This window comes from Pezoporus occidentalis, unplaced genomic scaffold (assembly GCF_034315485.1).
Source record: "Pezoporus occidentalis ecotype Australia unplaced genomic scaffold, CSIRO_AGI_Poc_V1 ctg102, whole genome shotgun sequence".
Taxonomy (NCBI): Eukaryota; Metazoa; Chordata; class Aves; order Psittaciformes; family Psittacidae; genus Pezoporus; species Pezoporus occidentalis.
Genome location: NW_026912801.1, coordinates 468,372 through 496,150, shown reverse-complemented (window position 1 = coordinate 496,150; position 27,779 = coordinate 468,372). Strand labels below are relative to the sequence as shown.

Here is a 27,779-nt window from a genome sequence, read left to right as displayed (position 1 = left end):
ATTATATACCCATAGACCCATTGCATACCCATAGACCCATTGCACACACACAGACCAATTGCATACCCATAGACCAATTACATACCCATAGACCCATTGCATACCCATAGACCCATTGCACACACACAGACCAATTGCATACCCACAGACCAATTACATACCCATAGACCCATTGCATACCCATAGACCCATTGCATACCCATAGACCCATTGCACACACACAGACCAATTGCATACCCATAGACCCATTGCATACCCATAGACCCCTTGCACACACACAGACCCATTGCACACGACAGTCCTATCACACATCCCTCTCACACCTACCCTGCCTCCTGCTGCACCCCCATGCCCATCCCTCCAAAGGCAGAAGCAGCTCCCAATGTTCTCACAAGGCCAAAAAGCAATTCGTGTCAAAAAAGATCAATAATATAAAAATAAAGCCTGAGAATTCTAGTTAAAGGGAACATCACAGAAATATGTTGTTCACGTTCATGACTCGCAGATTAAAAAAAAAAAGGGGGGGAAAAAGAATCAATAGAAGTTCTTCAGATGATGTTATTTCTAATGAGAAATATACCGAGACTGCAGCAAATAACTGCTTAACGGAGGAAAAAAATGCATTAATAATTTACTTTATAAAGCAAAGGATCCCGAATGCAGGAAAATCACTGCTGGTTCTTAATTTTGTTGTAATACTCCCTGACAAGTCCAATGATGCTTTGGCAAAGTTCTTGAGGCAGATGATGCTTGGCTCATTAGGTTAGTTTTCCCCCACCTTTTCCCGCAGCATCCCAGCCTGGCTGGCTCCAGGAGGAGATACTGGAGCTCTCCCATTCCCATGCACTGCAGGATTCCTTAGGCTGAGCCCCTAGCTCAGCGCTGGCCCTGCCAGCACGCTGCCGGGCAGGAGCATCCTCCTGCCTCCTCCCAGCACCGTCCCCAGGTGAGCTGCAGCCTCCAGTCACACAGCAGGAAAGGAAAATATTTCAAGCTTATTTTACCATCCCCATCATCACAATTTAGTACCTTTTTTCACTGCTTTAGTTGAGGTTTTTTCTTCTTTTTTTCCCTTTCATTTTTCCTTAATTTATTTTTTTTTCCATGCATTTGCTGACAGTTGGCAACTCCAAACCATCTGCTACCGACGCACACACCGAAACGAAAGGCTTCAGCATCGAACCCATGGTGGCTCGAAGGAACAGGCTCATCTCTGACCATCAGCATGAGAAGGTGCCACCCGAATGGGCTCACTCCCAGATTTCCTGCAAGCCCCCAACATCCTCTTCCTGCAAGAATACACAGAATTCCCTATGTGGCTGGTGGTAGCAATCCAGGAGATGGGCAGGGATGAGCGGGACTCAGCACCGCTGGCACAGACGAAGCAGGGTGATGATGGGGTCCCAACTGGTCCCCGGGTCCAGGATGGAGCTGGGATGCGGGTGCACCCGGAGCATCGCAAAGTTTCACCTCCCATTTAGCAGAACAAAACTTTTAATTTAGATGTTTTCATCTATCTATCAGAGTAAAAGGAAAAAAAAAAGTTTAAAATAATGACTGTAATAAATGAAGGTAATTAATTGTAGTTTGTTCCTTTACTGTCTAGTCAGCTTAATTTTACCTTTTCATCTAATAATGAGAAAATAATTTTTGTGCTCTGAGGGTTAATGATATGTAACTGCAAGAGCTGCTAATTGCATGTTGCAAACTATTCATCAAAATCCCCATCTGCGCTACTTGATTATGTTTGCTAAATTATTGCTTTGAATTATCTTTCATAAAGCAACTTTTGTAATTAGCAGGGCTTTCGCTTTGCTCTTTTCTCCGTCGCAAGGATATTCAAACTTTGTCCGTCTCAAGCTGTTGCCATTAAACTGCCGTCACGGGCGGCTTTGGGGGAGAGAAAGAAACTGCCCTTTCGCTCATCAGAGTGGGGAATAAAAGCTGGGTTTATTCTCTGCAGTCACAATTTATCCTCCTGGCCCTGCTTCTCCTTCCTTGAGGAGAAAAATATATATGGGAAGGATGCAGGAGCCTAAATGTATATGAGATGCATTGGGGAATGGCAGAGAGAAACGGCCTGAACAGCCCATATGCCCCCACCTGGGTTAATATTTCAAGATGCTATTTTTCCCCTTCCCATTTACAAGCAGGAGAGGAGGGGGAGCGCTCGCCATCCGTCACCACGCTTCCACGGGCTCCTTCCCGTGATGCAGGTGATGTAGAGCTCTGCTCTCCCTGTTAATATTCATGGGGAGAGGTGGGAAGTGAGGTTTGTGGGGAAAAATGTACTGGAGTGTGTTAAAAATGTGAGGAAGGGGGAAGGAAGAGGGGAAAGAGGGAAAAAAGGGGGTAAAAGGGGGGGAAGAGAGGGAAAAGAGAATGAAATGGGGAAGGATGGGGAGGAGGGGAAAGAGGGGAAAAAAGAGGGAAAAGAGAGGGAAAAAGAAGGGAGAAAGAGGGGGGGAAGAGGAGAAAAAGGGGCAAAAAGTGGGAGGAGAAGGGGGAAAAGAAAGGGGAAAGGAGGGAAAGGATGGGGAAAATGTTTTCAAATAGAAAAAAAAGGGAAAAAAAAGAAAAAATTTAAAAAAAAAGAGACAAAAGAAGAGGGCAAAAATAGAGAAGAGAAAAAAAGAGGGGAAAAAATGGGGAAAGAAGGGTGGAGAAAAAGGCCCCAGGCCCCAGCAAGCCTCATCCCAGGAGAAGCAGCATCGCTCTGGTGTCCATCCCACACTGAAGCAGCCCAGAAACCCAACCTCGGGGGTGCAGAATCCACCTTTTGGGATAAAATCCCCCAAAACCTCCCATGAAAAAGATACCCCGGGGTTGGGGGAAGGCGGCAGAGCCCGGGAAGCGGCTGCTGTCAGCCGGGAATTGCATCCTGCTCTCCTTTACACCCCCATAAATCCAGAGCCACTTGGGCGGAGGGGCTGGGGCTTCCCAAAGGACATAGCTCAATCCTTGCAGCGGATCTAATGAGGACTATTGGAAAAAATGCAGTATTTAAAGGACTGGAAATGTATTCCTATTGTTATCACTCTCTTTTATGTGTTTATGCATGGTGCATCGGAATGAATCAATACTGGATTGCCCTATAAATAAATGAGCGTATCAGTAAACCCAGTAATAAAATGAAGTGATGAAAAATATGGAAATCAGTCGCATTTGTGTAAATCCACTTATTGTTTACTTTAATATTTTCTTATGCAGTTCTGTGGCTCCAAAGAGACAGATTTAAACCCAGGTAATGCTCAGCAGATGACAGAGCCTAATGTGTCGCTGCTGGCAAGCTCCAAGTACCGGCAGCTCTCCAGGGGTTTCCATCGAAGCACATTAGAGGAGCAAAGAAAGCAGCCCCCAAAGAGAGAGCATTAAAAAGACAGGGAGAAGAAGAGGTATCCTGAAGTGCAATGCATCTCACCAGCATCGGGGACCAAAGAAAGCCAAGGCACCCACAGAGCTGCCATGGATGTCATAGGGGTACAGGGCTGATCAGGTTGGAGGATGGAGGAATAGGTGCCTCCTGCAGCAAGGTGGTGGCTTGGGACCATGTTGTCTCACCCCAGTGCTCGGCTGCTCCTCAGATCACCCATTGCAACCTCATCTGGTGCATCCTGACCATGCTGTGGTACCTCCTGGTCACATCATGGCATTTCCTGGCCACACCACAGCACCTTCAGGTCACGTTGTAGCATCTCCTGGCCACACCATGGCATCTCCTGAGCGCATCACGGCATCTCCCAGCCACACCACAGCATCTCCTGGCCACATCATGGCACTTCCCAGTCACCTCCTGGCAGTGATGACTCCATCTCCTGCCTGGAACCTCTCAAGGCAGGACCTCCATCCCTTCAGGGGGGATCAAGGAGCTCAGCAGCAGCAGGACCCTGCCAATAACCATGCCAATAACCATGCCCATGTGTGGCACAAGGACCACCCGTTACCACCCAGGGACACAAAGCAGACAGATTTTAGGGGCTGCAGAAACCCCTCAAGGGTTGAGGACAGTGACCCTGTGCCTTGGCCATACCAATCCAAGTCCGGTCTGGCCCTCCCAGCACTCTCCCCTTCCCATTTCAACCCCCCAAGAACCATCAGGGTGGGAAGAGGCTGGGATCATGGGTGGGATGATGGGGAGAGAGGGCAGGTCCTGCCTACCTCTCCTTTGAGCATCCCCTCGCAGGCTGCCAGTTTTCCTCCCACCCAGGCAGGCAGAAACCACCCCTCCCCACACAGCCTCCGAGGAGCTATTTTAGAGTTGCTCTTTTTATTTTTCTCATCTTTTTTTTTCCCCCTATTTCTTCAAAAACAACACATCTCCCCCCATCTGGGCTGCGAGCTGGGTGCCAGCATCGCGGCGCCGAGTGCTCAACGCTTGCTTTTTATAAACGCCTCCAAACCCAACGTTTCCCCCTGCATTGCCACGATGCATCCGGGAGGATGCTGCACGCCGGTGGATGCTGCATCCCCTCACCCCATCCAAAGGAGCTACAAGACGCAGCAAGAGCCATAAATCCCCGTACCCCAAATTTAGGGGCTGAGATTTGGCTTTGTGGCTAACCAGCTTCCATTCTTGTCAGTCTCTTACATCTATGGCTCCCAAAAACCTAGTTGCCAGGGAGGGAAATCACCGCCCTGCTGAGTTAATTCTCCAACAGCAAATCTCCTGTACCTCAGGTACATTCCTCTTAAATTCCTGGCTGACTTCAATTAAATGCTTATGAGGCCGTGTGCTTTCCCCCATCACGCGGCCAGCACCAAAGCAGCAGAATTAAGCTCCTTCTGGAACAAAAAAAAACCCAAAAGAATAGGGGAAAAAAAGAGGGGAAATGGTAAAATGAAGGCAGTTTGGGAAGGCTGGGGTTTAAGACTGCAGGAATCTAATTCCCCGGGTCTGATTTTGCTTTGCGTTGGCCCTATCGACGAGGGGGTTTATATGAATAATGGAAGGAATTCTGTATTCCCTGCAAAAGAAAAGGCAAGCCGAGAGGGGTGTTGAGATTATCAGGAGCTTGCTAATCAATATTCCCAGCCCCAGCCTCCTCCTCGCTTCTCCAAAAGGAGCAGTGCCATAAGCTCATCAGTAACTGTAAAAAAAACATCGCACTCCGAGTGTCAAAATAGTCAAGCACAGCATATTGTATTGCCAGATTTCCCTCCCGGTCCACCCCGGTGCCAGATTACATCCATCAGCGGGGAGGGAAGCCGTCCAACGCTGACTTACTTACGCTTAAGTGTTCATAAATAAGGATTTTAAGATAGAGATGGCTTTTTAATTTTGGTGGAATGTGATAGGAAAAATAAAGAACTGATAAAAATGATGGTGTTGATGCGATGGGACACGACCTCTCCGGTGCTTCCCGGTAAATCCTGCAGCCTGGACGTGCTGGGGGATGCCCCGGTTCCTATCTGGCTTGTATCACGGTGAAAACAGCCGGAAAGAATTGATGCTGGCACCATAAACCATGGCAAAGCCTTTGTCTGATGGGGAGATACGGCACGAGAACGTGTCCCCGCCAGGAAAACCTCATTAGCCAGACTCTAATTACTGCCTGGGAAGTGGGGAGAGACAGAAACCATCAGACCTGAGGTGGGGGCAGGCTATTAATTGCTTTTGGATAAATTGGGAATGAGGTGCTGGTGGCAGAGGTCAAGAAGTGTCTGTGTGGGGCTCAAGATACAGCCACTGGCGATGCACATCCCATCCCCAACTCGCCTGCCCCACGCATCCCTGTCCGGTTCCCAAAATAGGCAGTTTTGGGGCAAGCTGGGTTTGCAGTGGAGGAAGCCACCACCGCCAGGAGCAGCAGCAGATGCAGGACTGGTAGTCTGCTCCATTCTCACGTCCCACCAAAACCTCAAGACCGTGACCCCCTCTCTCAGTACGGAGCCAGCCTTGCACCCCAGATTTAAGCCATGACCGCCTGAATCACAGAGGATCAGCTCCTTCCTCCCTGGCATCACCAAAAACCCACCCGGTGGGACACAGGACCGGAGGAGACACCGTGTAGGGCAGCCACCACCATGCTAGAGGGACTGTGGGGCAGGTGGGGTGACCCCAGCCATCCATCACCCCCTAATGCCTCATGTAGATCCATGATGCTAAGGATGTATGGAGCCAATTACCAGGGGTCAGTGCTGGTGTAAAGTTCTGAGGAGGAAGCTCCTGGTCTCAGATGAATTTGCATGAGATTGCAAGTTTACTGCCTTTTATTGGACAATATAAATATTTCACTGTTATATGAAAAAATATTGGTGAGAAAGCAGCTAAACCCGGGTCCTGTGTGTATACAGAGAAGCAGGGAGTGAAAAACGACCATCAGCATCTTTTTAATGACCTCTGGTGCAGTACAGGAGCACGGGTGAAAGGGGTTTGATGACTGCAGGGGCACAGTGAGATGGGGGGGACCACAGAGACCCACATCCCGGACACAGTGGGGCTATGCTGGGAATGGGAGTGATGCCGGTGGTGCAGGCAGTGGTCGGGTCCAAGGGGCTGGGTCCTGATCCAGTCATGATGGAGAGCAACACGTGGGACACAGAAGTAACCTTTGGAGGCTGAGCACCATGCCCAAGAAGCCCCAAGCCCAGAGCTGAGCCTGTGTCCACCACAGAAGAGGCCCAGGAACGGCCTCACCATGCAGATCATTCCCAAATGCATTTTCCTAGCAGTTTCCCCCAATTTGTCCTTCTGGGATCATATCTCTCCTCATCTGCAGACCCCTGTGCCAGCACAGGACATCCTTATTTCACGCTCACCAATCTATCAACCCTTTCCCTGTGACAATAAAGCAGGAGAAAAGCAAAAATAAAAACCTACAGGAATCGATTCCTCTTTCTCTCTCTCTCTACCTATATTTTATTAAAAACTTTAGCATCAATATTAATGTTTAAATCCTCACCAAGCTGAGTTTAATTACCTGTAAACTGCATCCACAGCTACATGGACTTTGCTCCTCACTGCAGTAACTACAGCTGAGGAGGAGCAGCGCCAACAGCCCCGAGCATCACCTTCCCATCCCTGCAGGAGTGACTGTATCCAGCCCCCCATCCCTCAGCAGCATTGCCGGCCACATGGGGAGAGGATGCTGGGTGATGGAGCTACAGACACGACCCAGTGTGGGATAGAGCTGAAAGAGGAAGGGGGAGGTGAGAGAAGGGAAAAATCGGGATTCTGGGAAGAAAATGATGCGTAAATATAAAATATCTGGGGCTTTTGAGGCCAAAGGAATCTGCTTTCAGCCACTACGTGAATCGTAACATTTGGGATGGGGGAAGGATGGACAAGTATTTGAATGGAATCCCCTAAAGGCTGAGGACCATGAATAACTCGCAGGCAGCAGGAACTGCTCCTATGGGGCCAGGAGACAACAGAGAAACCAAACGGGGCTGGGACCAGATCCCATTTCAACCCACCCAGCAGCAGCCTCCTCCCTTTGCCAGAAAGGGAGAAACACAAGTCTGTTGTGTTTCCCTGCTTCCACAAGTGTGCCCGCATCCTCCGACCACCAGCACAGGCAGATACACAGCAAGCAAAAGGAAGCAGGGATCTGTCTCACTGCTGCCACCCCAGGGCCCATCCCTGGTCCACAGTCCTGCAGCACAGATGCTGAGCCACCAGGTCTCAGCATCTAAAATGGAATGGGGGTTTACAGCCCGTTATCAAAAGAGCCGAAATGGGATCTCGCAGAGGGCAGAGATTTGAGGCGTGCATCAGATTTCCATTCCCTGGGAGACAGGAAAATGCTGGTTCTCAGCAATCCCATGTATCAAGGGATGCTATCTCACGTGCTGGATTGGTGGCTGCTCCACCACCTCGCTGTCTTGCCATCCTGCTCCTTACTGGAACCCAAAGAGGGGCTGATGAAGGGGACCAGCTTGTCCCTGCCCTCTTGGACCTTGTATCCCCGCATCCCACAGCCTCTGCTCCTCCCGACTGGCTTCTTTAAGGTCCCTTCCTTCTTAGGGCAGCTTCCCAAGGCCAGGGCTGGGACGGCGACGGGAGCGTTTGAGGGCTCCACTTCCAGAATAATATTCATTACCATATCCATTCAGTGTTTATCTCACAGATGTACGGATCCGTTACAATGGAGGAAAAAGAGAACTCGGAATTTGCTCTCAAAAGATATTCAAATTAGTTAATCAAGAGCCCTTTTATCACGTGTCTCGTGTACCAGCAGCGACTATCCATCGAGATAAATGATCAGCTGCTAATAACTGATTACATTGCAGCAAGTGTTTTCTTATCCCTATTACCACCATGTTTAAAGACATTTTATAAATTTCTAATTATTGCAAATTGTTTCTCCTTTCGAAAACATCTTCCCATAGTCATCAGCTGTCAATTGCCCCTGAAAATCTCTCTCTCAAGCGAGCTCATAGCACGATGCTTGGGAAGAAGAGAGAAAACCCTTCCTGGCTCCCAGCCGGTGGGATGCAGCCTGCCCACCTCCATCCCGGGGCAGTGGGGGAGCAGGATGCTCCTCCAGCCCTTTAAGAGCAGAGCAGGCTTGAAAGGAAAAGCAAAGCATCCGTAAATTGGATCAATCCTGGATGATGCTGCCTTTACCTGCTGCAGGATGCCAATGTACCACATGGTGGAACGGGCCATTGCTCCGGGTGGATTCACTCTCCAGCGAACCACAAAGAAATAAATAAGCCAGCAGTATATAACACAGCCCTTGACAAGTGCAAGGCACCGGCTCCTACAGGCACTGGCATCTGAGGGCAGATCTGGGCTTGGGAGAGCCCTAAATAAGATCCCGCTTGCTTCCTGCGTATTTTACAGATGAAAGCTGAAATCGTTGAGAGGGTTTGAAGGCAGCCAGGCCTTTAAATCCAGCAGCCAGCCTCGAGCCGCCGCTCCAGCTGATTTCTGGGCTCCATTCATTATGGCAATCAATCAGCTCAAAAAAACCCAACCGCAAAAACAACAATAAACCACCCTCTAAACTCCCTCAGACACTTTAATGGCAAACCTATCTCCTTCCATCTTCCACGGGGCTGGAGCCACAATCCATGTGCCCCGGGCCAAGCTGCAGCCAGGACAGTCTGCACCGTGCTGGGGACCCACAATGGCATGGGCAGAGCATCCATGTGTTCCTGGAAGGGATCCAGGATGCAATGAGCTCTCCGGCATGATGCCAGTTTGCCATCACTGGTGCCAGCACTTGGGTGATGGTGGCTCCGCTGGTGCCCAGGGATGGGGATGACAGGGACAGGAGCGCATCGCTGTCCCATGGCACAGCCAGACCCTGGAGATAAGTACCAGGGGTTGGCCAAGCGCTTCCATGAAGCCAAAGCTGCACAGGATGGGAGGAGGAGGAGGGAGGAGGAAGGCTGCCCGGGATAAGGGCCCTGCAGAGGACCAGGGTGTCCAGCCAAGCACACCCATGGGGCAGAGCAGAGCCCGTGGCTGCCAGGAAAGGGAGGAGCAGCCGGCAGGACGCGGAGCTTGGCACGGAGCAGCCAAGGTCCTTCCCGGCTCCAGGGGGGCTCAGACCAGGGGAGGAGACGCCGCAGGCACCAGCCATGCCATTATACGCTTTATTGATGCTGTTCTGAAGAAAGCTAATCAATATATTAGATTTCCCAAAGAAAGAAAACACCAGCTGCCAGCAGCACATAACTCCTCCAGCGCCGTGCCTTTTTCCATCAAGCCCCCGAGCCACACGTGTCTGCGCAAGATGAGGTCTCGTTCCAGACAAGACCTCCTTCTCCCCCGGCAGCCAGGTCAGGGCCAGGGCCACGGTCACCGCTTTGCCACCCGTCCCCCTCCGTGGGGTGAAATACAGATGGGAAATTCCCCTAATGTGGGGGGCTTGTACCAGCATCACTGGGGGGTGTGGAGAGACAGCGCCCAGCAGGACAAACCCAGCAAGGTCCAACGGGGAGCCCTAGGGACTGCCCTAATCCCAGTGTCTCTGCATTGCCCGCATGGACCCACAGTCCTAGGTGCTCATTTAGGCTTCACAGAGGGTTCCTAAAAAGCTTTTATCATCAGGAATATCCATCTCAGAAACTGCCTTTTTTTCCAGCCACATTTCCCTGGCAGAGCCATTCCCACAGTACCAACCAGCCCAAACACATCTGCTCAGCCATGCACCAGTAAGAAAGTGGAAAGCATCAAACCAAAGGATGCACTTGGCAATAACGGGATCCCAGCACACAGAATCCCAGCAAACCAAACCACGGTGCCCAGCGCATCATGCTTTCCACTGCCCACACCCCATCACCATTTCAGAGTACCCATTCCTTAAACCATTAAAGCTGATGCTGTGGCAGCTCCAAAGCCATTAAAAAAAGGACAGAATAAATCCACGTTGGACCCAACACTCGGCACCAGCAGGAAAGCGGGCTGACGTCACAGGGAATTGATTAGGGTTTTAATAGAATTAGATCACTGGGAGGGTTGCAGACCTGTTTCAGAAACCCAAATGTTACGCAGATTTGCATTCGAAACACTAAACCAGGGCGCATTTAACCGAGGCAGAGTAAATGTCCCACATTTCCCCTGGATTATCTAAACCATATCAGATATAATCCAATGATCTGTAAAGTGATTATACCCAACTGAATATAAGAGATCTCTTCTGGTAACGCAATATTTCATCCAGCTGCAGACATTAGGAGCAGGCAAACAAAGGAGGAGATTTAATAAGTGGAAATAAAACTATAGGCAGAGATAGTTTTAATTTCTCTTTTTTTTTGTATTGCATCTAATTGCAATCAACAACAGACATCTGACACAGTGACAGCATCAGCAAAATTGCTGCTGAGAGCACAGAATCTTTGTCTAAAAATAATCAGACATTCAGCGCACCACTGTTTGTTATAATGGTAATCGATGCTGGAGGCTTTGAATTCCATCAATTTATAGATCTGCTCTGTTCTGCCTGGTGATTGTGTTCTGCACACATCCACTCCCGCTCGGCACAGGCAGCGCCGGGGCACTGTGTGATTAAGATAAGCTCAGATTCCTTTCATACATTCCTTATCAGCTCTAATTCTCCACCAGGCAGAGATGTTCACAGCAGTTAAAGATTAGTTCAGCTTCTCAGACGCCAAATTTGAGGGTATTGATCAATAAATCAAATCACGGCAATCAATCGCCCGATCCGAAGAGTCTAGCCGATGCATTATTACTGGCGCCTTCCAAGCTGAGGCTTTTTCATGGGTTTCATCAAAACGCAGCTTCCCTGGCTCCCCGCCAGCTCCCGGGCTGCCTAATAGACTCCGCAGCAGAGGAGCACCAGCCCAGCAGAAGAGCAATAAATCTCTCATCAAACAGCCGATAGAGAAACAAGATGAACATCTGTTTTGCTGCAATGAAACTCCTGTGTTCTTCAGAAGCTGCAAACCAGGTCTGACAGACCACCCCAAAGGCAGCTTTGCCTTCAACAAAGCAGCAAAGCAGGATATTTGCCCGTTATTTCAATCAGGTAATTTAAGAAGACTTTGCATTCTCCTCTCTGCAGCTGCCGGAGCTTTACAGACAGAATTCCTGCTCAGTCGATAATAAAAGCCATCCTGGGACCCTGTACTATGAAGGCAATTTTATGATACCCATTATGTGGCAATGTAACTTCATTAAATGCTGTTTATTCCCTCTAAGCATTTTAAGCACTTTCCCTCACCCATAAAGAAGAGCCTCTCGGTGCATTGGAAAGGTTATTTGTGCCCAGAGCTGCTTTTGGGTATTTCTTGCCGGGAATGAGGGTCGTGTCGGCAGCAGGATCCCTGGCAAAGGGGCTTCTCCTTTCGGCTGGCAGTGAAACAGGAGCTGCTGAGAGGCAGCTCTATATTACTTTTATTACCCACTCAAGATGAGCTCTGTTTAGGTGACATTTATTATGCCAGCTCCTTTTAGAAATTAATAGGGACAAGTGCCCCCAAAATCCTCCTCCACTGTGAAGAAAGAGCTGCCTCCCCTGCATGCCCATTTGCTCTTCCATTTGGGACAATTTTGGGTGTCTCAGCCCTGCGAGCTTAATTTTCCAACCCAACATTATAATTCAGCATCCAGAGATAGAGCCGCAATCACAGCAAAGCGGGAGCCAGACCCCATCCTGCAGCCAACTGCATCCCTGTGGCATGAATGAGTCACTTTGCTCCAAAAGAGAGACAAATTGAAATCCTTCAAATCAACCAAGCAACCCCTACATCTCAAATTTAATGCTCCTTATTCCTGCTGCTACAAAAACCCACCCCATTCACCCAAGCATTCAGTTAACAAGTTCATAAGCATGGCCACCGGATGAGGATGGGCTGGGGACACTTCTCCCAAATGCTGCTAGAACAAATCCCACATGGGGCTAAAGAGTTAACCCATGGCTGGAAGGATGTTTGTCTCCAGATGGGATTAGTAGCCCCTTCATCTCTCCAGGTTGACAGAGCAGGAATGTCTTTGAGACGTCAAGCTGGCCATCAGTGAATGGCTGTTTGTGCTCTGCTGATAGTGAGGAATCCACGAAACCACCCAGCAGCCACCTCCCTATCTAACGATGCATCCCCCAAATAGGCACTGGCCTGGGAGAAATTATCCATAAAGCAGGGCAAGCTGGCCCGAATTTGTAAATTCTACCCAAAATAAAGTGAATTAAATAAAAGATAGGGAATGAGAGAGGGAGAAGTGGAGTCTCGTGGAAAGAATGCAAATCCCAATGTTTTTGCTCTTGGCAAATTTTATCCTCCAGCCAGCAAGGTTTTTCTCACTGCACAGAGGTCAGGGAATGGTCCATTTGCCTCTGGACCACCACACATTGCTCTCACGTCCTCCTAAGTTAATATTCCCCAAACCTCTCCAAGAACGTGCCAAAAGGATGCAGATTCTTTAGGGATTAATAACCAGGACAATTATTAGCATCAAGGAAAAGGATTTCCCCTCTTACTACCTTCCAAAGAACTGCTCCTCTCTCCAAATAAATGGGCAGAGACTGGTGTGGCTTGTGGGAAGAGATTGGGGCAGGGCATGCTCCTGTGCTCATCGCCAGGCACCAAACTCCACAGCAACAGCTCGATAGGCTCCCATCAAACATACACAGAATGCTGCTAATGGCTTGGTATTTCTTTAAACAGAGTCGCCAAGGAAAAATGGAATTACTAGAATACATTTTAATTGATTTACAACAGCACTTAGTAACAGTGATAAAAGAAAAACTTGTTTTATTGGGCCTCCTGCTAATTAGCTCGGCTGACTCCAGGTTAGAAAAGTGCATCCTTTGCAACCTGGCACAACCCCGAGCAGCACCTGACACCAAACAGCTTTTATGCACAGAAAAACCTCTCTAATAATGAGAGAAAAACCACTACCAAGTGGTTCTTGCCAAGAGGCACTGGAGGAAAGACGACTGCTCCGAAGATGGAGCCACCAAATGGGATAAACCAGCCTCTCCGGCGGATTCGAGCATCCCCTTCCCATCCATAAACACACCTTTATTGCAACTTTGATATATCCTTCCCTTAACGACTTTTAAGGGCAGCTGATAAAGTCAAGAGAAGCTCACAAGCAACCAGCAAATGTTTAATATTCAATAAATGTGTCAATTTTACATACAGAGGTAAATGGGGCTTTATTGAAGAATTGGTAAACTTCCTTGGAGGAAAGTAAGTGCGTTTTAGCCTTCAAGGGGTCCCTGATGAATGGAAATGGAATGTGATTTGTGATAAAACTCAGCTGCTCTATAAAAGACGTTAAATAAATGTTGCTGTTTCACTAGGGATATACAGAATTGATTGCATTATAGACTGATTTGAAGATGCACGCTCCCCGCAAGCTATCCGCTTGCTCCTGCGTGCCACGCAGCCTGTTCCCATTGCCTCTATGTGGCCCTCTTAATACCTGTGTGGAATTTTCTGGAAACACTTTAAAATCACCCTTCCCCATGGTTTTGCCCGCTACGGCATCCCAAACATCGTCTGCAGCAGTGCAGGGCTGGATCCATCCCATCCTCAAGGAAACACTGGACCCTCCAGTGTAGGGCAAATGCCACCATGGATCCAACCGGGGCATCTTGATTCTTCCCAAAACTCAATAATCCCTTGTTAGTTCCGTTACTGTCTCTGTCTCTGGAGACATTCAAAACCTGCCTGGACACGTTCCTATGTAACCTGCTTTAGGTGTCCCTTGCCTTGGCAGGGGGTTTGGACCAGGTGATCTCCAAAGGTCCCTTCCAGCTCCAACCATTCTGTGATAGGCAGAATTTGGAATTACCGTTTCATGGCAAAATGAAGGAGGGGAAAGCACCAATTAAAACCATGTTCAGCACCACAACACCAAGCCGAGCCCCCTCCTGCCCCAGAGCATCCTCCACTGGTGCCGTGGGATCCGACCCATGGGAGCAACGCGTGACACCCGGGAAGGGCAAGGCAAACAATCCAATCTCCGCCAGACAAATGAGAGGCCAACGGTACCACCGCGGCGAGCGCAAACTGTGATATAATTGTGCTGCTGCTACATCATCTTTAATCAATAACATGATTGCGTGCACAGCCCAAGCCCCAGCCTCCGCCAAGAAACAGCATGTTGTTAAAAAGCCCAATAGCTTTCTCCCCGCTAATAGGTGGCTCATTCCCTCACCCCTGCTGAGTTTTTAAATAAACCTAAATTCCAATAATTGTTTAATGCTTATTTTTGTTTAGCTCTGGTTCACCTACCCTGCCTCGCCATGCCAGACAGTGATATTTTGCTCCGGTGGCTGGGGAAAATCAACCTAAAATTAGGAAACCCTTGGTTATGCCTTCTCATTGAGTGCGCCATAACCGCAGCTTCGGGAGCATTCTATTCCTCCTAAACTCATCTTTGCTCCGGTTTTCCAGGGATCACCTTGCCCCAGGACCCTTTGGAAGGGCTCCCAGCACTTCCCCATAAGCATGGGATTTATGTTTTTTCTCCCCTGCCCAACAAAAGCCTGGATTTAAGCCCAAAAGAGACGTTCTTGCTTTCCGGGTAGGTTCATCGCTCTAAAACCCATCAGTGCCTCTGCCTTCCCATCTCCCCCGCCACCCCGAGCAGGGTTGAAGGTGGCTCTGGAAAAGTACAGGAAAGCTACAACCAATTCCTTTAGGAGATCCATCACGTCAGATTAGCAACTTAGTTTCTTATTAGCTATTTTCCATCCTATCATATTAATATTTGTTTTCACTATACAATGCAGGAGTCTTATCATATTAGCAACTTTCACATCACATTAGTGAAAACAAATACTAATACAATACAATACTAATATGACATGATCTGATGGGAAATTGCTAATACAATAAGACTCTTCTACCATATTAGTACAGAAACACTGTGTGTCCCAGTTACAGCTCTCTTTGAACTGGGTGAATACCCAGCTTATCCAAACCCAACCAGGTTCTTTGTGTCCCAAGGTGCACACATGGGAAAGGGGGACCCCTCTCTGTCCCCATAGAGCAGATGCATTAAATTATAGTGAAAATTCCTTATTCAGAAGTATATTAGTGAAATTTCAGGCCTCTCCACCACACAACCAGATCGTTGGGACCATATCCCTAGTTGTGGTGATGGATGAGGAGCCAAGCCAGCCACCATGACCCAGGGATGGGCACCATGGCCTGAAAACTCCTACAAGCAATAATAATTGGAAAGAGAAATCCAATGAAGCCAAAGAGCCCATCACATAGTTAGGGCATTGGTAGCTGCCTCTCACCAAGCCCCCGATGTTCCTCAAGTCCCCAGCACAAACCTGAGGCTCTGGGGACTATCCCAAGGAGCAGGAGGCTCCACAGCCAGTTTGCAGCAGCATCATCTGAGATGCTAATGGGGAACATCCCTCACAGAAATGCCATGAGGAGGAGGAGGAAATCCAGAGCTTATGCTAGGAAGAAAGGCTGGACCATGGGAATCATTCACCAGTCCGTATCACAGGCCCCAAGGCAGGGATGCTGCCCCGGACCTCACAGAGTTGAAGCTCAGCACCAGTACAGGGATGAGATATGATGCTTGGAAAAACCAAGCATCTTAATATATTGGCTCCCCCAGGCAGCCTCCTCTGGCCGGGGCAGACAGCTCACCCTCTATGCCAGCTTTATTTCCTCTCACCTCCAGCACCTGGACCCATTTTCCTGCCCTTGGGCTTCAGCTCTCCCACAAGTCCCTCTTAACATATCCCAGTCCCCAGCCACAAGCTTCAGGCTCAATAAGCAAAGAGGGGTTTTCTCTCCCCAGCTCCTTGGCAAAGCCACCTCCGGGAGCCACTTCCCAGCTTGGCATCAGCACGCACCCAGGGATGCTCCGTGCTGTCCCAGCCAACTGCGGCAGCAACCAGCAGAGCCCAGCCCCAGCACGGGGAGAGGCAGGCAGCGCGTCTCCTGCGAGCAACGCCCGGCTTCGGCACGCTCAGCAATTTTCTATTCTCTCAGCAATTTTCTGTTCTACCGAATTAGTAGTTTGTATTGAATTAGTATTCATTTTCCCTAATATGATATATAAGCATAATCGTGTTAGTGACTTTGATATCGCATTAGGCTCTACTGCCGGCATGCATCCCGGCCCCAGCAGCGCCGGGTGGGGAGCACCACAGCCAAGGAGGAGCCTGCAGTGGGAATACTCCAAATGTAAGGCTGGATCCTGCTCTCACCAAGCTCCTCCAGAGCTTCCCCAGCCCCACGGTGCTGAGGTCCTCACTGAGGACAGGATTCCCCATATCGGGATGGTGAAATGCAAACCAAACTAAAAGGTGCTGCATCCTGAACAAGCAACTCATTCATCCAGTAATGATTCCCAAAGGCACCCATCCAACGAGGAAGCATCCCTGGCAGCACTGGGTGCTCCTTTCCTTGCAAAACCGTGGCAATTTGGGAATTAAAAGCCAAGGAGGGAATGGGATGCGGCCAGGTAAATCAGGGTTACAGCGGAGATGGGGGCTGCTCACTCGGCTGCAGCTGAGAGCTGGCACAATCCCATGGGAAAACCCCAGCCAGCACTGAGCCTGCCTCAGTTTCTCCATCAGGATGAGAAAGGGCTCTGCAGGGCCTGGTTCTTAATTAGCTGATGAAGTTGAAACAAGCACAAGCAGGGAGAGGAGAACGGGAAGGAACAAGGGAAGTCCCTGTGCAACAGAGCGCAGAGGGATCAGGGAGAGAGGGAAGGGCACAGGGCCAGCACAGGGCCACTGGCAGGCACAAACTGGTGGCTCTGGAGCCGATCCCACTGCAGGGGGACAGGAATGGGCTTTATGTGAGGATGAGCAGCTCCAGAGCTGCATCCCCAGCACACATCTCCCCAGCGCTGGTACAGAGCAGCCGGGTAAGGGTTCGCAATCTGCCGCATCCCTAATTAGCTCTTTTATGGACTCAGATAAATCGTGGTCACGTTAACATGGAAGCGTGTTTCTTTTAATCCACTGCCCGTGAGGCTCTGACAGCAGCACGCCTGTGCCTCCAACAGAGATTCCATCACCCATCGGGGCCAGGAAGGACCAAAGCATCACCAGTGCCAGAGCAGAGCTGCCCATCGAGCACCAGTCAAGAGCAGAGCAGTCACTGTGTGAGATCAGCACATTTTATATAGATATTTCAATATATATTTTAATGTACATTTAAATATATATAGTTAATATATATTCAATATATTTTTATATGTTTTATACACGTATTTCTCATACCTATGTCTGAAAAAAATTCCCCTACGTGCTGATGCCCATGTGGACATCCCAAGGATGCAACACCCGGCACTGAGCTCCCAATCTGGAGCCCAAAGATCAGATCTCCTGGCCATGCACTGATGCGTACACACACGTGCAAACACAGACACACATCCTAAACCCCCAAGAAAATCCTGAGTCCTCACTGTCAGCGCTGTATATCACTTTGAGATATATACCATATTAGCAAAAAGAACTGAATTATATTGCATTCATGATGCAATTAAACACTTCACTAGGAATCAATGTAAAACTGATGAGGCCTGAAAGTAGTGCATATGGCTTAGAACATTATAAAACATTACCTTCACTCAAATCCTTTTCAGTAGCAATTTAAATCTTCTTACAGTTACTGCTGCCAATGGTAAACCATCCACTGATTCATAACAGGGCATGGGGAGGAATGGGTTTTTGTAAAAATTTATTCAACTACTAAATTACCCATGAAACCGGAATAGCTGACAGAAGTCATCTGAATTATTATTAGCTCTGCAAGTATTCTGCATTAGCCAATTTAAAACCACGGCTCACAGGAAGAAACCAGTTAGTACAGGCAGGGTGTTAAATGACTGCCATAGTTCTTCATTTTACTGCTGCTTACGTTTAAAGGTCAAGAGATAAAAATTACACATGACTGCAAACACAGAAAGGGTGTTTATCTCTTTTTTTTCTCTCCCTATGAATCAGGTCAACTAGAAACTTTAGAAACAGTTGGAGATGGGGTTGTGCAAACCACAATGCCTCTGAAGTAGCCCAGGGTTGAGGAAGGGGGTGCGGAAGCCACATTGATGGGGGTTGCTCTTCCTTATCATCATCATCCCGGTAGCTTTTTGCACCAGAAAAATGGGAGAAGGAAGGGATGAGATGGTCCTGTCCTCCAGATCATGGGCATGACCCAGCTGACCCATGGCTGCAGGGATGATGCACAGGGATCACTGCAGAGTCACAGAAGGTCCCATCACTGAGGACCGGTGGCAGCTCTCCAACCGTTCTCCATCACTTCCACCCCACAGCCAGCACTGGGATCTGCTTGCAGGAGGATGAGTGATTCAGCCCAGCTGAAATCACCACTGGGCTCCTCATCCGTGGGCTGATTCCTTGGAAAGCAAAACTGCCTGGGATCTGGGCACCGACCGCTCTGGCAGCATCAGTCGACAGAGCAGGGGGACCCTGGTGTCCCCAGAACAAGGGCAAGGAGCACCTAGGGACAGTACCTGCCCCCATTTATAAAGCAGCATCAAGGCGAGAGCAGCCCCCTGAGATGCCAAACGTGCTGCATCCCTTGTTTACCTCCTGCATGGATTAAAGCATGTGCAAGGCAGGGAGAGGAATGGGCTCAGTCCCTGGCATGGGCACCCCTGGGGTCCCTGGCTCCCCATTTAGAGGGCAAAGAAGATGTCTGTTCCCCCCAAGACAAAGCCAGTGATTTGCAAAGTGATGCTGAGATCCTCCCTGGCTATACCCGCATCCCACAAGGATATAGCTGGCCTCTTTGCCCGTTCCCCATGGATGAAGAGGGCAGGACAGGGCAGGTTTCCAGGCAGAAGCCCCCAGTGCTGGCAGGGAGTGCAGGCGGTGTCTCTTTAACTGACCATAACACTGCATCATCCTTTCTCTTCCTATTTTCAGTTTTATTAGCAAAGCAGCACAATGTTTATACTAGTGGGTATTACATTTGCCAGAACAATTACGGTATGACAAATGGCACATCAATGTAATCCATCAACTCGGCCCAGACAGGAATCCTTTATCCCAGCCTGCCATTAATTCCCAGCCAGGTCTCTGGGGTCCCATGCATCAGTAACCATGACAACCCGGGGGACGCCGGGCGGCGATGGCATCTCATGGGGAAGAGACGGGCACCCCGGTGGGGAGCTGGGATTTCACCTTTGGCGCCAGGGCGTCAGCCTTGGGATTGAACATGGGGTGTGAGACCCCCTGTGCAGCATATGGACCATGCAGGAGCCCAGAGTCAGCATGGGGACACTGCAAGAAGCCGTAGAGCAGGGTGGCACAGCCCAGACCATGGCAGAGAGTATTCTCCAGTGTCTAATATGCTGATGGTGCTTGTGCCCCCTTTTTCCACACAGGACAATTGTTTAAGGTGGATTTCCCTGGCCTGTTTTCATGACAGGTTTTGGAGTTATCTCTTACAAAGCTTACATTGGATTGACTGAAGGAATACAACGTTATCGAGGGGAATGGATATCCAAGGCCAAGCCTCAGCCCTGCAGGAAGCCAGGCACTGTGGGACAGGGCTCCCTGCCCGATGGCACGTTAAATGTGCCAGTGGGATGAATACAGTGGAGCTCTGTTGATACGAGAGGAGATATGGCTGTACCAACCCTTAGCCAAAACCACCAGCCCCCTCAGTGATGCCTGGGCAGGCAGAGCCCAACGCCAGGCTCCCCAGACCCCACAATGGAGGACCCAAATGCTCCCTTCCCACACATGGCTCACAGCTTGGCTGCTTCCTTACAAAAAACAAAGACAAATTCCACCAGGCAAGAATTCCCAGGCACATCACCCGGGTAAGGAAAGGAACCAACTGCTGCTACTCAGAAGCCGAAACCAAGAGGGAAAAACCAAACCCTCCCCATGGCCACACTCTCCAAAGCATCGAGGGCTTTCTCCTCCTCTGCCAAATCAATCTGGCCTCGACCCAAAGATGCATGCAGACAGCCTCAACTACCTCCCCTGTTTTATTAAGCCATTACCAGAATCATCTTATCCCCATTTATAATGTTCGATAGATGGTCTGAAGACTTCTGTAATCCAGTAATTAGATGCGATGCTCAGATGGATGGAATCGAGAAGGTATCTTACACAATTACACTGTATTTTCCAAGGATCTGCCTGGATTTCACACACACACACAGCCCCCCTCAAGTGGTCGGCTGTTGCCTGCATCCCACACCTAGAAAGGGCTTGGCTTGCTTTGTGGAAAGCAGATGGGTTTGTGGGGTGATGCCACCATCTCAAACCCACTTCACCTCCATTGAGGTCCCCCATATCCCAGCACAGACATAAGCACAGTACAAATCCCCACTCAGTACAGACCCATCTCGCTTCCCATCCATCCCCCACCAGCACTGATCCAGGAGGAAAATTGAGGTTTTTCCAATCTTTCTGGAGGTAACAGCACCAACCACTGCAGCTGCCACAATAAAACCCTTTTCCCTCCAGCCTCTCCCACGTGCGAGGCCAAAGAGATGGCTTCATCCCCTTGGATCCTGTAAATCATCTCAAAGCCATCCTCACAATTTATAGGTAGGACATTAAATATTATAGCCACTGACGGCATCAAATTACACTTGAAAAATTGAGTTCTGCCGGAAAATGAATTTAAAAACCAAATTAAATTAAAAGCTAACTAAATTAAAATTAGGTTTCTAAACTAAAACGACTTTTTAATATTTTCAGGAGGAAGGGGGAAAAAAATCCCCTTCTGTCAACTAATAAAATTTGCCAGTGTCTTTTATAGCTGACAAGTCCTGTCTGACAGCAGTTCTGGTTATGCTGCTTAATAAATAACTGGAATAGAAAAGGTGGCAGAGGATGGGCCCATCAGCTGCGCAATCTCAGCTCCTTCAAAGGGGGGTGGGAAAGGACAGAAAGACCCCCAAAGCAATTAAAAACTAATCATAATTAACACAATCTTTAGCAAACAGCTGGATGTAGCAAACCCAGCTGCAACCTCTCTGCTGTAGCGATGCTGATGCAGCCCCAGTGTGCCGGTGGGATGGTTCGGGACCGTCATAGCCTATAGGTCAGGCATCATCCCACAGGGATGCTCAGGGATGCAGGACCCAAGGAACTGGGGAAAAGATACATCTCGATGCCTTCATTCCTAGCACATCTAGACCTTTTCTCCGGGTCTATTCCCTGCCAGATACACAGGGACCCATCACACCCTACAAACGTTGCTTGGTCTCCTGCAGATGGGGACCATGGACCACAGCATCCCAGATGTGCGCCGTAACATCAGCACCGAAGCATCACAAGATACCACCTGCTCGGTTTGCCTCATGCCCAAGGCTCCCAGCCATCAGCTGAAGCTTCCGAAAGTCTCTCCCCAGTCATTAATGTTGGCAATTAATTCATCCCACTTTTTAAATGGCGCTCGATGTATGAGCCTGCCTGCTCGCATCTTGATCTCCTGTTGTCAGGGCTGTGATAGAAGAGATACATAAACAGCCTGGGTGACCATACGTCTATTGATTATTAGTGCAGGGAGATTTAACACGAGCACCGTAATAGGACATATCCAAACGAGCTTTAGGAGAGGAGAGAGATCAAGCAAGCAGCAAGCAGGTCTGCATAGCCTCGTCCGAGAATTCCCAGTATCCAGGAGGAGTTTGGAGGTATTTGGCCCCGCAAAAGCATCTGGAGGAGTTATCCTGCGTGGATGCTCCATCCCTAGTGTTCAAGGCCAGGTTGGACAGGGCTTGGAGCAGCCTGGTCTAATGGAAGGTGTCCTTGCCTGTGATAGGGGGCTGGAACTAAATGATAAGGTCCCTTCCAACACAAACCTTTCTGATTCTATGCTGCCAGATCCCAAACCAGCACCATCCTCATAGCTCGAACCAGGGAGCAGTGGCTCACCCAGCAACAGCAGCACCGCAGCCCTTTTTAAATGCTCTTTTTCATCTCCCAATGATATTTATTGCTCCGTTAAATTGGCAGTTCCCTCTGTGGGGAATATTTCTCCCCCCTCCCTGCCATGACAGATGACACGGACTCCTCTCGTGAGGTGAAGAGAAGACCTTTTATTGGGATACAGCTCAAGTTCTATAGCCCCTGCCGCAGCCCCGCAAAGCGCCACACTGCAATTTTCGGTTCCCTTATTTCTGTATAGAGTATTAATCACAAGATCATGACATTATTCCTATTTCTTTGCACAGGCTTATCTCATGTTAGTCTTATGATCACATTGTTGCAAACACAGCATCTTATAATCATGGTATTGCTAACACAGTGTCTACACGTTCCACTTTTGCTCAGAGCCAGTTCCTTGTCTCTCCTCCTGGTTCCTTTCCTCTTCTTTATTTTTCCCTCTCCCAAGGCCCGCATCCAGCCATCTGTGTGAAGTCCCAGCCACTGCTCGTGCTGGAGACTAAGCCGCATCCATCCTCCGCGCCCCCCCTTCCCGACTCGCTGCTGCTTCCCAAGATGCCAGACTCAGGGGCTAGCCTGCTAGACGCCAACCCAACGGCCCTCTTTCAACAACATTAATTATCTCGAGCTTGCCACAACACAAAATAAGCTTGATCCCACCGGCTGCCAATAGTGGAGAAGCTCGCGGAGGAAAAGGCTTTTATCTTCCCATCTCAGAGAAGAGCCTTGTGTTTGATCAGCCCGGGTGTTTCCCCCCTCCCTTCCCTCTTTGTACATTGTGAACTTTATAGACTGATTAATTCCTCCGATCGCGGTAAACTGCTGTGTACACTCGAGTGTTGACTTGATTTCCTTCCCATTAAGAAAACAGCTATCTTCATATGAAATTAAAAGAGCTTAGCACGTCTTTGCTCCGTGAAGCTGGGAAGAGCCTCAAATGTGGATGGAGGAGGGCAAAGAGGCGAGTTGAAAAGATGTCTTTATTTTAAATGAAAGTTCAGGATTAAAGGCATCAGGCTTGCAGGAGTTATTGCGAAAGCCTTTCCCAAAGTCCCAAGTGCATAGTCCATAATCTTCTTTTAAATGGCTAAATTTAGACCAAGAAGCCCTCCAGCCCTCCCACCTCCAGCCCTCCACGTCTGGCACTCAGCACCAGGAGCTGGGGGGGGGGGGGGGGGGTTTAATACCATCGCTCTTTCACAAATACCAAACAAGATTTACACTGGTTTTGTAAGCCCTGGGTCCACAAAGCCTGGCTTTCCTGGGCTCACTATCAATAGGATAACAAACAAGTGCCTGTCCCTGCTGCCCATCAACACGAAGGATGAAAGTCAGGAGAAAAAGATTGGAGCCACTGGGTTCAAAAGTTAATTTCTCTGGCTCGGGAGAGGAGGCAGAGGCAGGCACCATCCCCAATATCGACAGGGCCAGATCAAAGATCCCATTCATTGTAATTTATTCCCTGCTTTTTCATTTCATCAAATCATCTTAACCCTTACCTCTTATCACAGATCAGTGCTCTGCCGGGCAGAAGCTCTGAGCCAGCCACACAGAACACACTTTCTGTTTTACTCTCCACCTTGCAGCTTAAACTCCACAATCGTGCCTAACAAATAAAGGATTTGACTGAGTTCGTAGCTATTTCGGATAAGAAATGCTTCTAGATTTATGGTAGTTATTCATGCAAGGGCTACATTACATGTAAATCAATACCATAAAGAACAATTTGCTAAAAATATAAATACCATGTTTAGGCTTTAAGGACATTAGCAAAGAGGGATGCTTGGTGGCTGTGTATAAAATAACTGCACCTGTTTGAGTGCCCAGGCTGGGATCAGAATAGTGCTCCATGCTAGTCTACCCTAAAATAAGAAATACCAGCAATGCCTGCTCTTCCAAACCAGCTCCTGAAGCCCCAAGGACCCGGGGGACTCTGCTCTGCATCCACATGGATGCTTGGCCACAGGAATCACAAATCATTGCAAATAAATACAAACAGTTTGCAATTAAATGCAAAATCATTTGCAAATAAATGTAAAAGCTGCTGCAAAAACACCTGCAAGGAGACATCAGCCTTCTGGAGAGACCTGGCCATCCATCTCCCATTGGACACAGCATTGCCATAAGGTGGGTGCCAGTGGCTTTTCCACGTTGAGCCATACACCCACCGCCATATAATACGGCCATCACTGGTGGTCGCTTCATTTGGCTGATTACAGGGGAAGGAGCAGACACCTGGGGTTTATTTTTGTGGTGGTTTTAGGTATTCCCACTCCAGGCAGTTGTGGGCATCCCCATCCCATGCCCGGCAGCAATGGGGAACGTGCCACACACAGCCAGGATGGGCGCAGGGAGAAGGACCCGTTCCCATTGGACTGAGGGCTGCTGAAGAGAGACATCTCTCCCTGTAACTACATAACTCAGAATAAAAAGCCAAGAGCTCAAACACAGCACAATTAATGCAGGAAGCATCGATTTCTGCACGGCACCAAGCCGGCTCATTAATTCCAGGTGCTCCTACAACCAGTTCCAGCACCGGCCTCCCTGCAACAGGGGACAAACGGGAGAATATCAAAGGCTGAAATTCCTTCACGCGCTGACCTTTTATCACCACGGAGCTCCCAAACCCCATGTTTTGGTTACTGGGGTTGCAAAGCCACACGGGCCACCATCCTGGGTACCTGATTTCAAGGGCAACGCTGCCTGCAGCCTCCTGCCTGTCTCTGCCAGCACTGCGGTGATGCTCAGATGCAAGGGATGACTTTTTGGATGTGAGGGACAAGTCACCTCCATGCGCCTCAGCTCACCCCCTGCCACCGCATCCTCACAAAACCCCCTTAGCCCTTCAGTCCACCCAGTAACACCCTCTTCCCCCAGCATGGATGCAGGCAGTGGGGTATAGGGGATGCCTTGAGCTTTTTGGGAAGCCACTGGAAGTCACTTAACCTCCTGCAAGCCATCAGAGGCCAACATCGCTGCCCCAGTGCTACCGATCCAGGAGAGCATCTCCCCACACTGGGAAGCTCAAACAGCAGGGATGCTCCTGGATGCAGGAACATGGGTCAGGCAGCCAAAAAACAACCCTGAGGGTTATATACAGCACCAGGATCCATGCAACTGGAGGAGCAGATGAGGTTGGAACCCATCTGAGAGCTGCACTTATGGGGACAGGGGACCAGCCAGACTGGACCCTGCAGCACCCAAAGCATCCTCTGCTTGCAATGTAGAGGACCACATCCCTACACACGGGTCGGATGCAGCAGACAGCAGGGAACGCAGCACATCCTCCCTGCTTAACAAATGCCAAATCTGGTTTGCACTTGATAGAGCCTGACAAGAGCAACAATCACAGATTAGTAAGAAAACTTCTTGCTTTTCAACAAAGGTTAATAAATAGTGACAGCATTAAGTCTCTTCTGATTAACTATGCTGAAAGATATTATTGCCATTTGTAACGTGGAATCATTATTGGATTAAGCACAGTGTATAAAAATGAAATGTGAGGTTTAATCTCAAATGTAGGCTCTCTGTGCTCCGATGCAGAGCGGGAAACTCGCAGAAGCTTCCTTGTATTAAATTCCATAACTCCAGCTGCGGAGAGATAGCATCTGAACCGCGTCGCCTTTCTAGGGTTTGGGGGATTCTTTTCTCTCCTAGACTGTAACAAAACCACCACGACCAGACTTGAGAAGCATCTAAAAATGAACCGCATGTTCTGGCTAAAATTAAGCCCCAAATCCCCTGTTATTTCCCAATACAGCATCTCCCAGGGCAGATTTTGCTGCGCCCCAAGCCTCTGGCATGAAGCGGGCAGGGATGAGGGCAAGGAGCAGGAATTGTTGCTCTAATTAAGGAGGCACTAAATTAAGTGCTTCTGCCCATGTGTGACCACCTCCTTGCTTGCTCACCCCATGGCTCTGGGCAGAGGCACCCTGGGAGGCAATGCCCAAGGGCAGAACAGGGGACAAAGCCAGTGCTGGGTCACCAGCAGTGGGCATCACACTGGGGTCAGCACAGCCCATGGAGGGACCCCCACAGTGACACTGGATGGTGACAGGATGGATCCTAGCTGGTAACGGGGTGGGACGGGCAGGGAGGGGACTGTTCCCAGTGCCACAACCCCAGGATGAGCTGCCTGGGATGTACAGTCACTCTTTAGGAGAGGGGAGATGGTCCCATGGTGTTGTACTTCCAAAGGGACGCTGTGATTGCTGAACCAGCGCTCGGAAGGGAAAGGTGGAATACGGCTTGAGATATGGCACAGGACCTGTGATGGATCAGTTGAGGGACCTACAATGATCATCTAATCCATGATATTCAAAGGGAAAAGACTAAGAAAACAGTTAAAAGTGAGCAGACGAAACACAGTGCCCAGGCTTGCACCGCTCATGTCCATTCAGCAGAGAGGGAAGAGGAAACCATGTAAACCCCAGGATTTGCTGTAACCAAAGGATTTCCATACATCACTTAGATTCTCTTCAGCTGCTCATGGGGTATTTGTGCTCAGCCCACTGCTCGAAATAGAAAGAAGGTGCTGCTGGTTTTAATTAGCCACACTTGAGCCAAAGCCAGGCATAGTGCAGCCTAATGCCAACAGAATTATGCCAGGGAGGAATTTTACCCGTTACTCCTCAAAATTGTCTTGGAAAAAGCTCACGACTGAGCAGAATTTTGTCATCCTGGGGTTATGTTTGGGATCCTTCCCACCAGGACCCAGGCTTGGCTGGGAGAAAAAGGGGGGAGAGAAGGAAAAGCTGCATCCCCTTCCCAGGAAAAGGATGGGATGGGGAAGTGAGGGCCATTGTCCCGCAGATTCCACCACTGCCCCAGCATCTCCTGGAGCCATCCTGGATGCAGCCACAGGGCAGAACCTGGGGTGCAGATGATAGCACCAAACCAGAGTGCCCAAAAGGGCTGCCTGCCCTCCCTCTCCATTAAAAAAAGGGCAACAGTAGGAGTGTTTTCACAGAAAACGTCACTTTTATGAAAAACAAGACGCATTTTTCTCCAGAAAAGGCATTTCTGAAGAAGTTCTTGCTTGAAATATTGGGAAAAACAAATCCAAACATCTCCCAGAAGGGAAGATTTCTGGTTTATTTTAGGAGGATTCTCTCATGTTTATCCTTCATCCTGTTGGCTTTACCGTATTCCACTGCCCAGCACTGGGGCCGGTTTCTAACATGACAGAACAGCTTAACTATTCCAGTCTTATAGTTTTCCTTACTTTTAGTTTTAAACCCATTAAGAGCAGCTACTACTTAGCACCAATTGAAACCCCTTATCTCCTTCTCTGGATGAAAGGGGGGGTTCTGCTTGTTGTAATGAAACCAGTTTGCACCTAGATCAAAGCCTCCGCTGTCTGCATCGTGTTTGACACTCGTGTCAAAGTGTCAAACTATTTCATTACCACGCGAAGCGGAGACACTTTGACTAGAGGAGATAAGATGTTTCCATCAATCAGCATCCAGAAACAGCCTCCCCATGATGATTAGGAAA

The 27,779-nt window shown here is 49.1% G+C and overlaps 1 protein-coding gene across 11 annotated transcripts in view; it reads right to left on the bottom strand.

Annotated features, from left to right (window-relative positions):
- The window catches only part of CUX2 (cut like homeobox 2), a 66,143-nt gene that overhangs the window by 21,569 nt on the left and 16,795 nt on the right, over window positions 1-27,779 (bottom strand). Inside the window, exon 1 of one of the 11 annotated variants that reach the window (XM_062614470.1) lies at window positions 4,673-4,759. The exons of the other annotated variants lie outside the window; for them this stretch is intronic. Within the exon in view, the coding sequence (XP_062470454.1) occupies window positions 4,673-4,744 (72 nt within the window). The 5' untranslated portion in view covers window positions 4,745-4,759. Of the gene's footprint in view, window positions 1-4,672; window positions 4,760-27,779 lie in introns of those variants that run through there. 11 annotated transcript variants of the gene reach the window in all.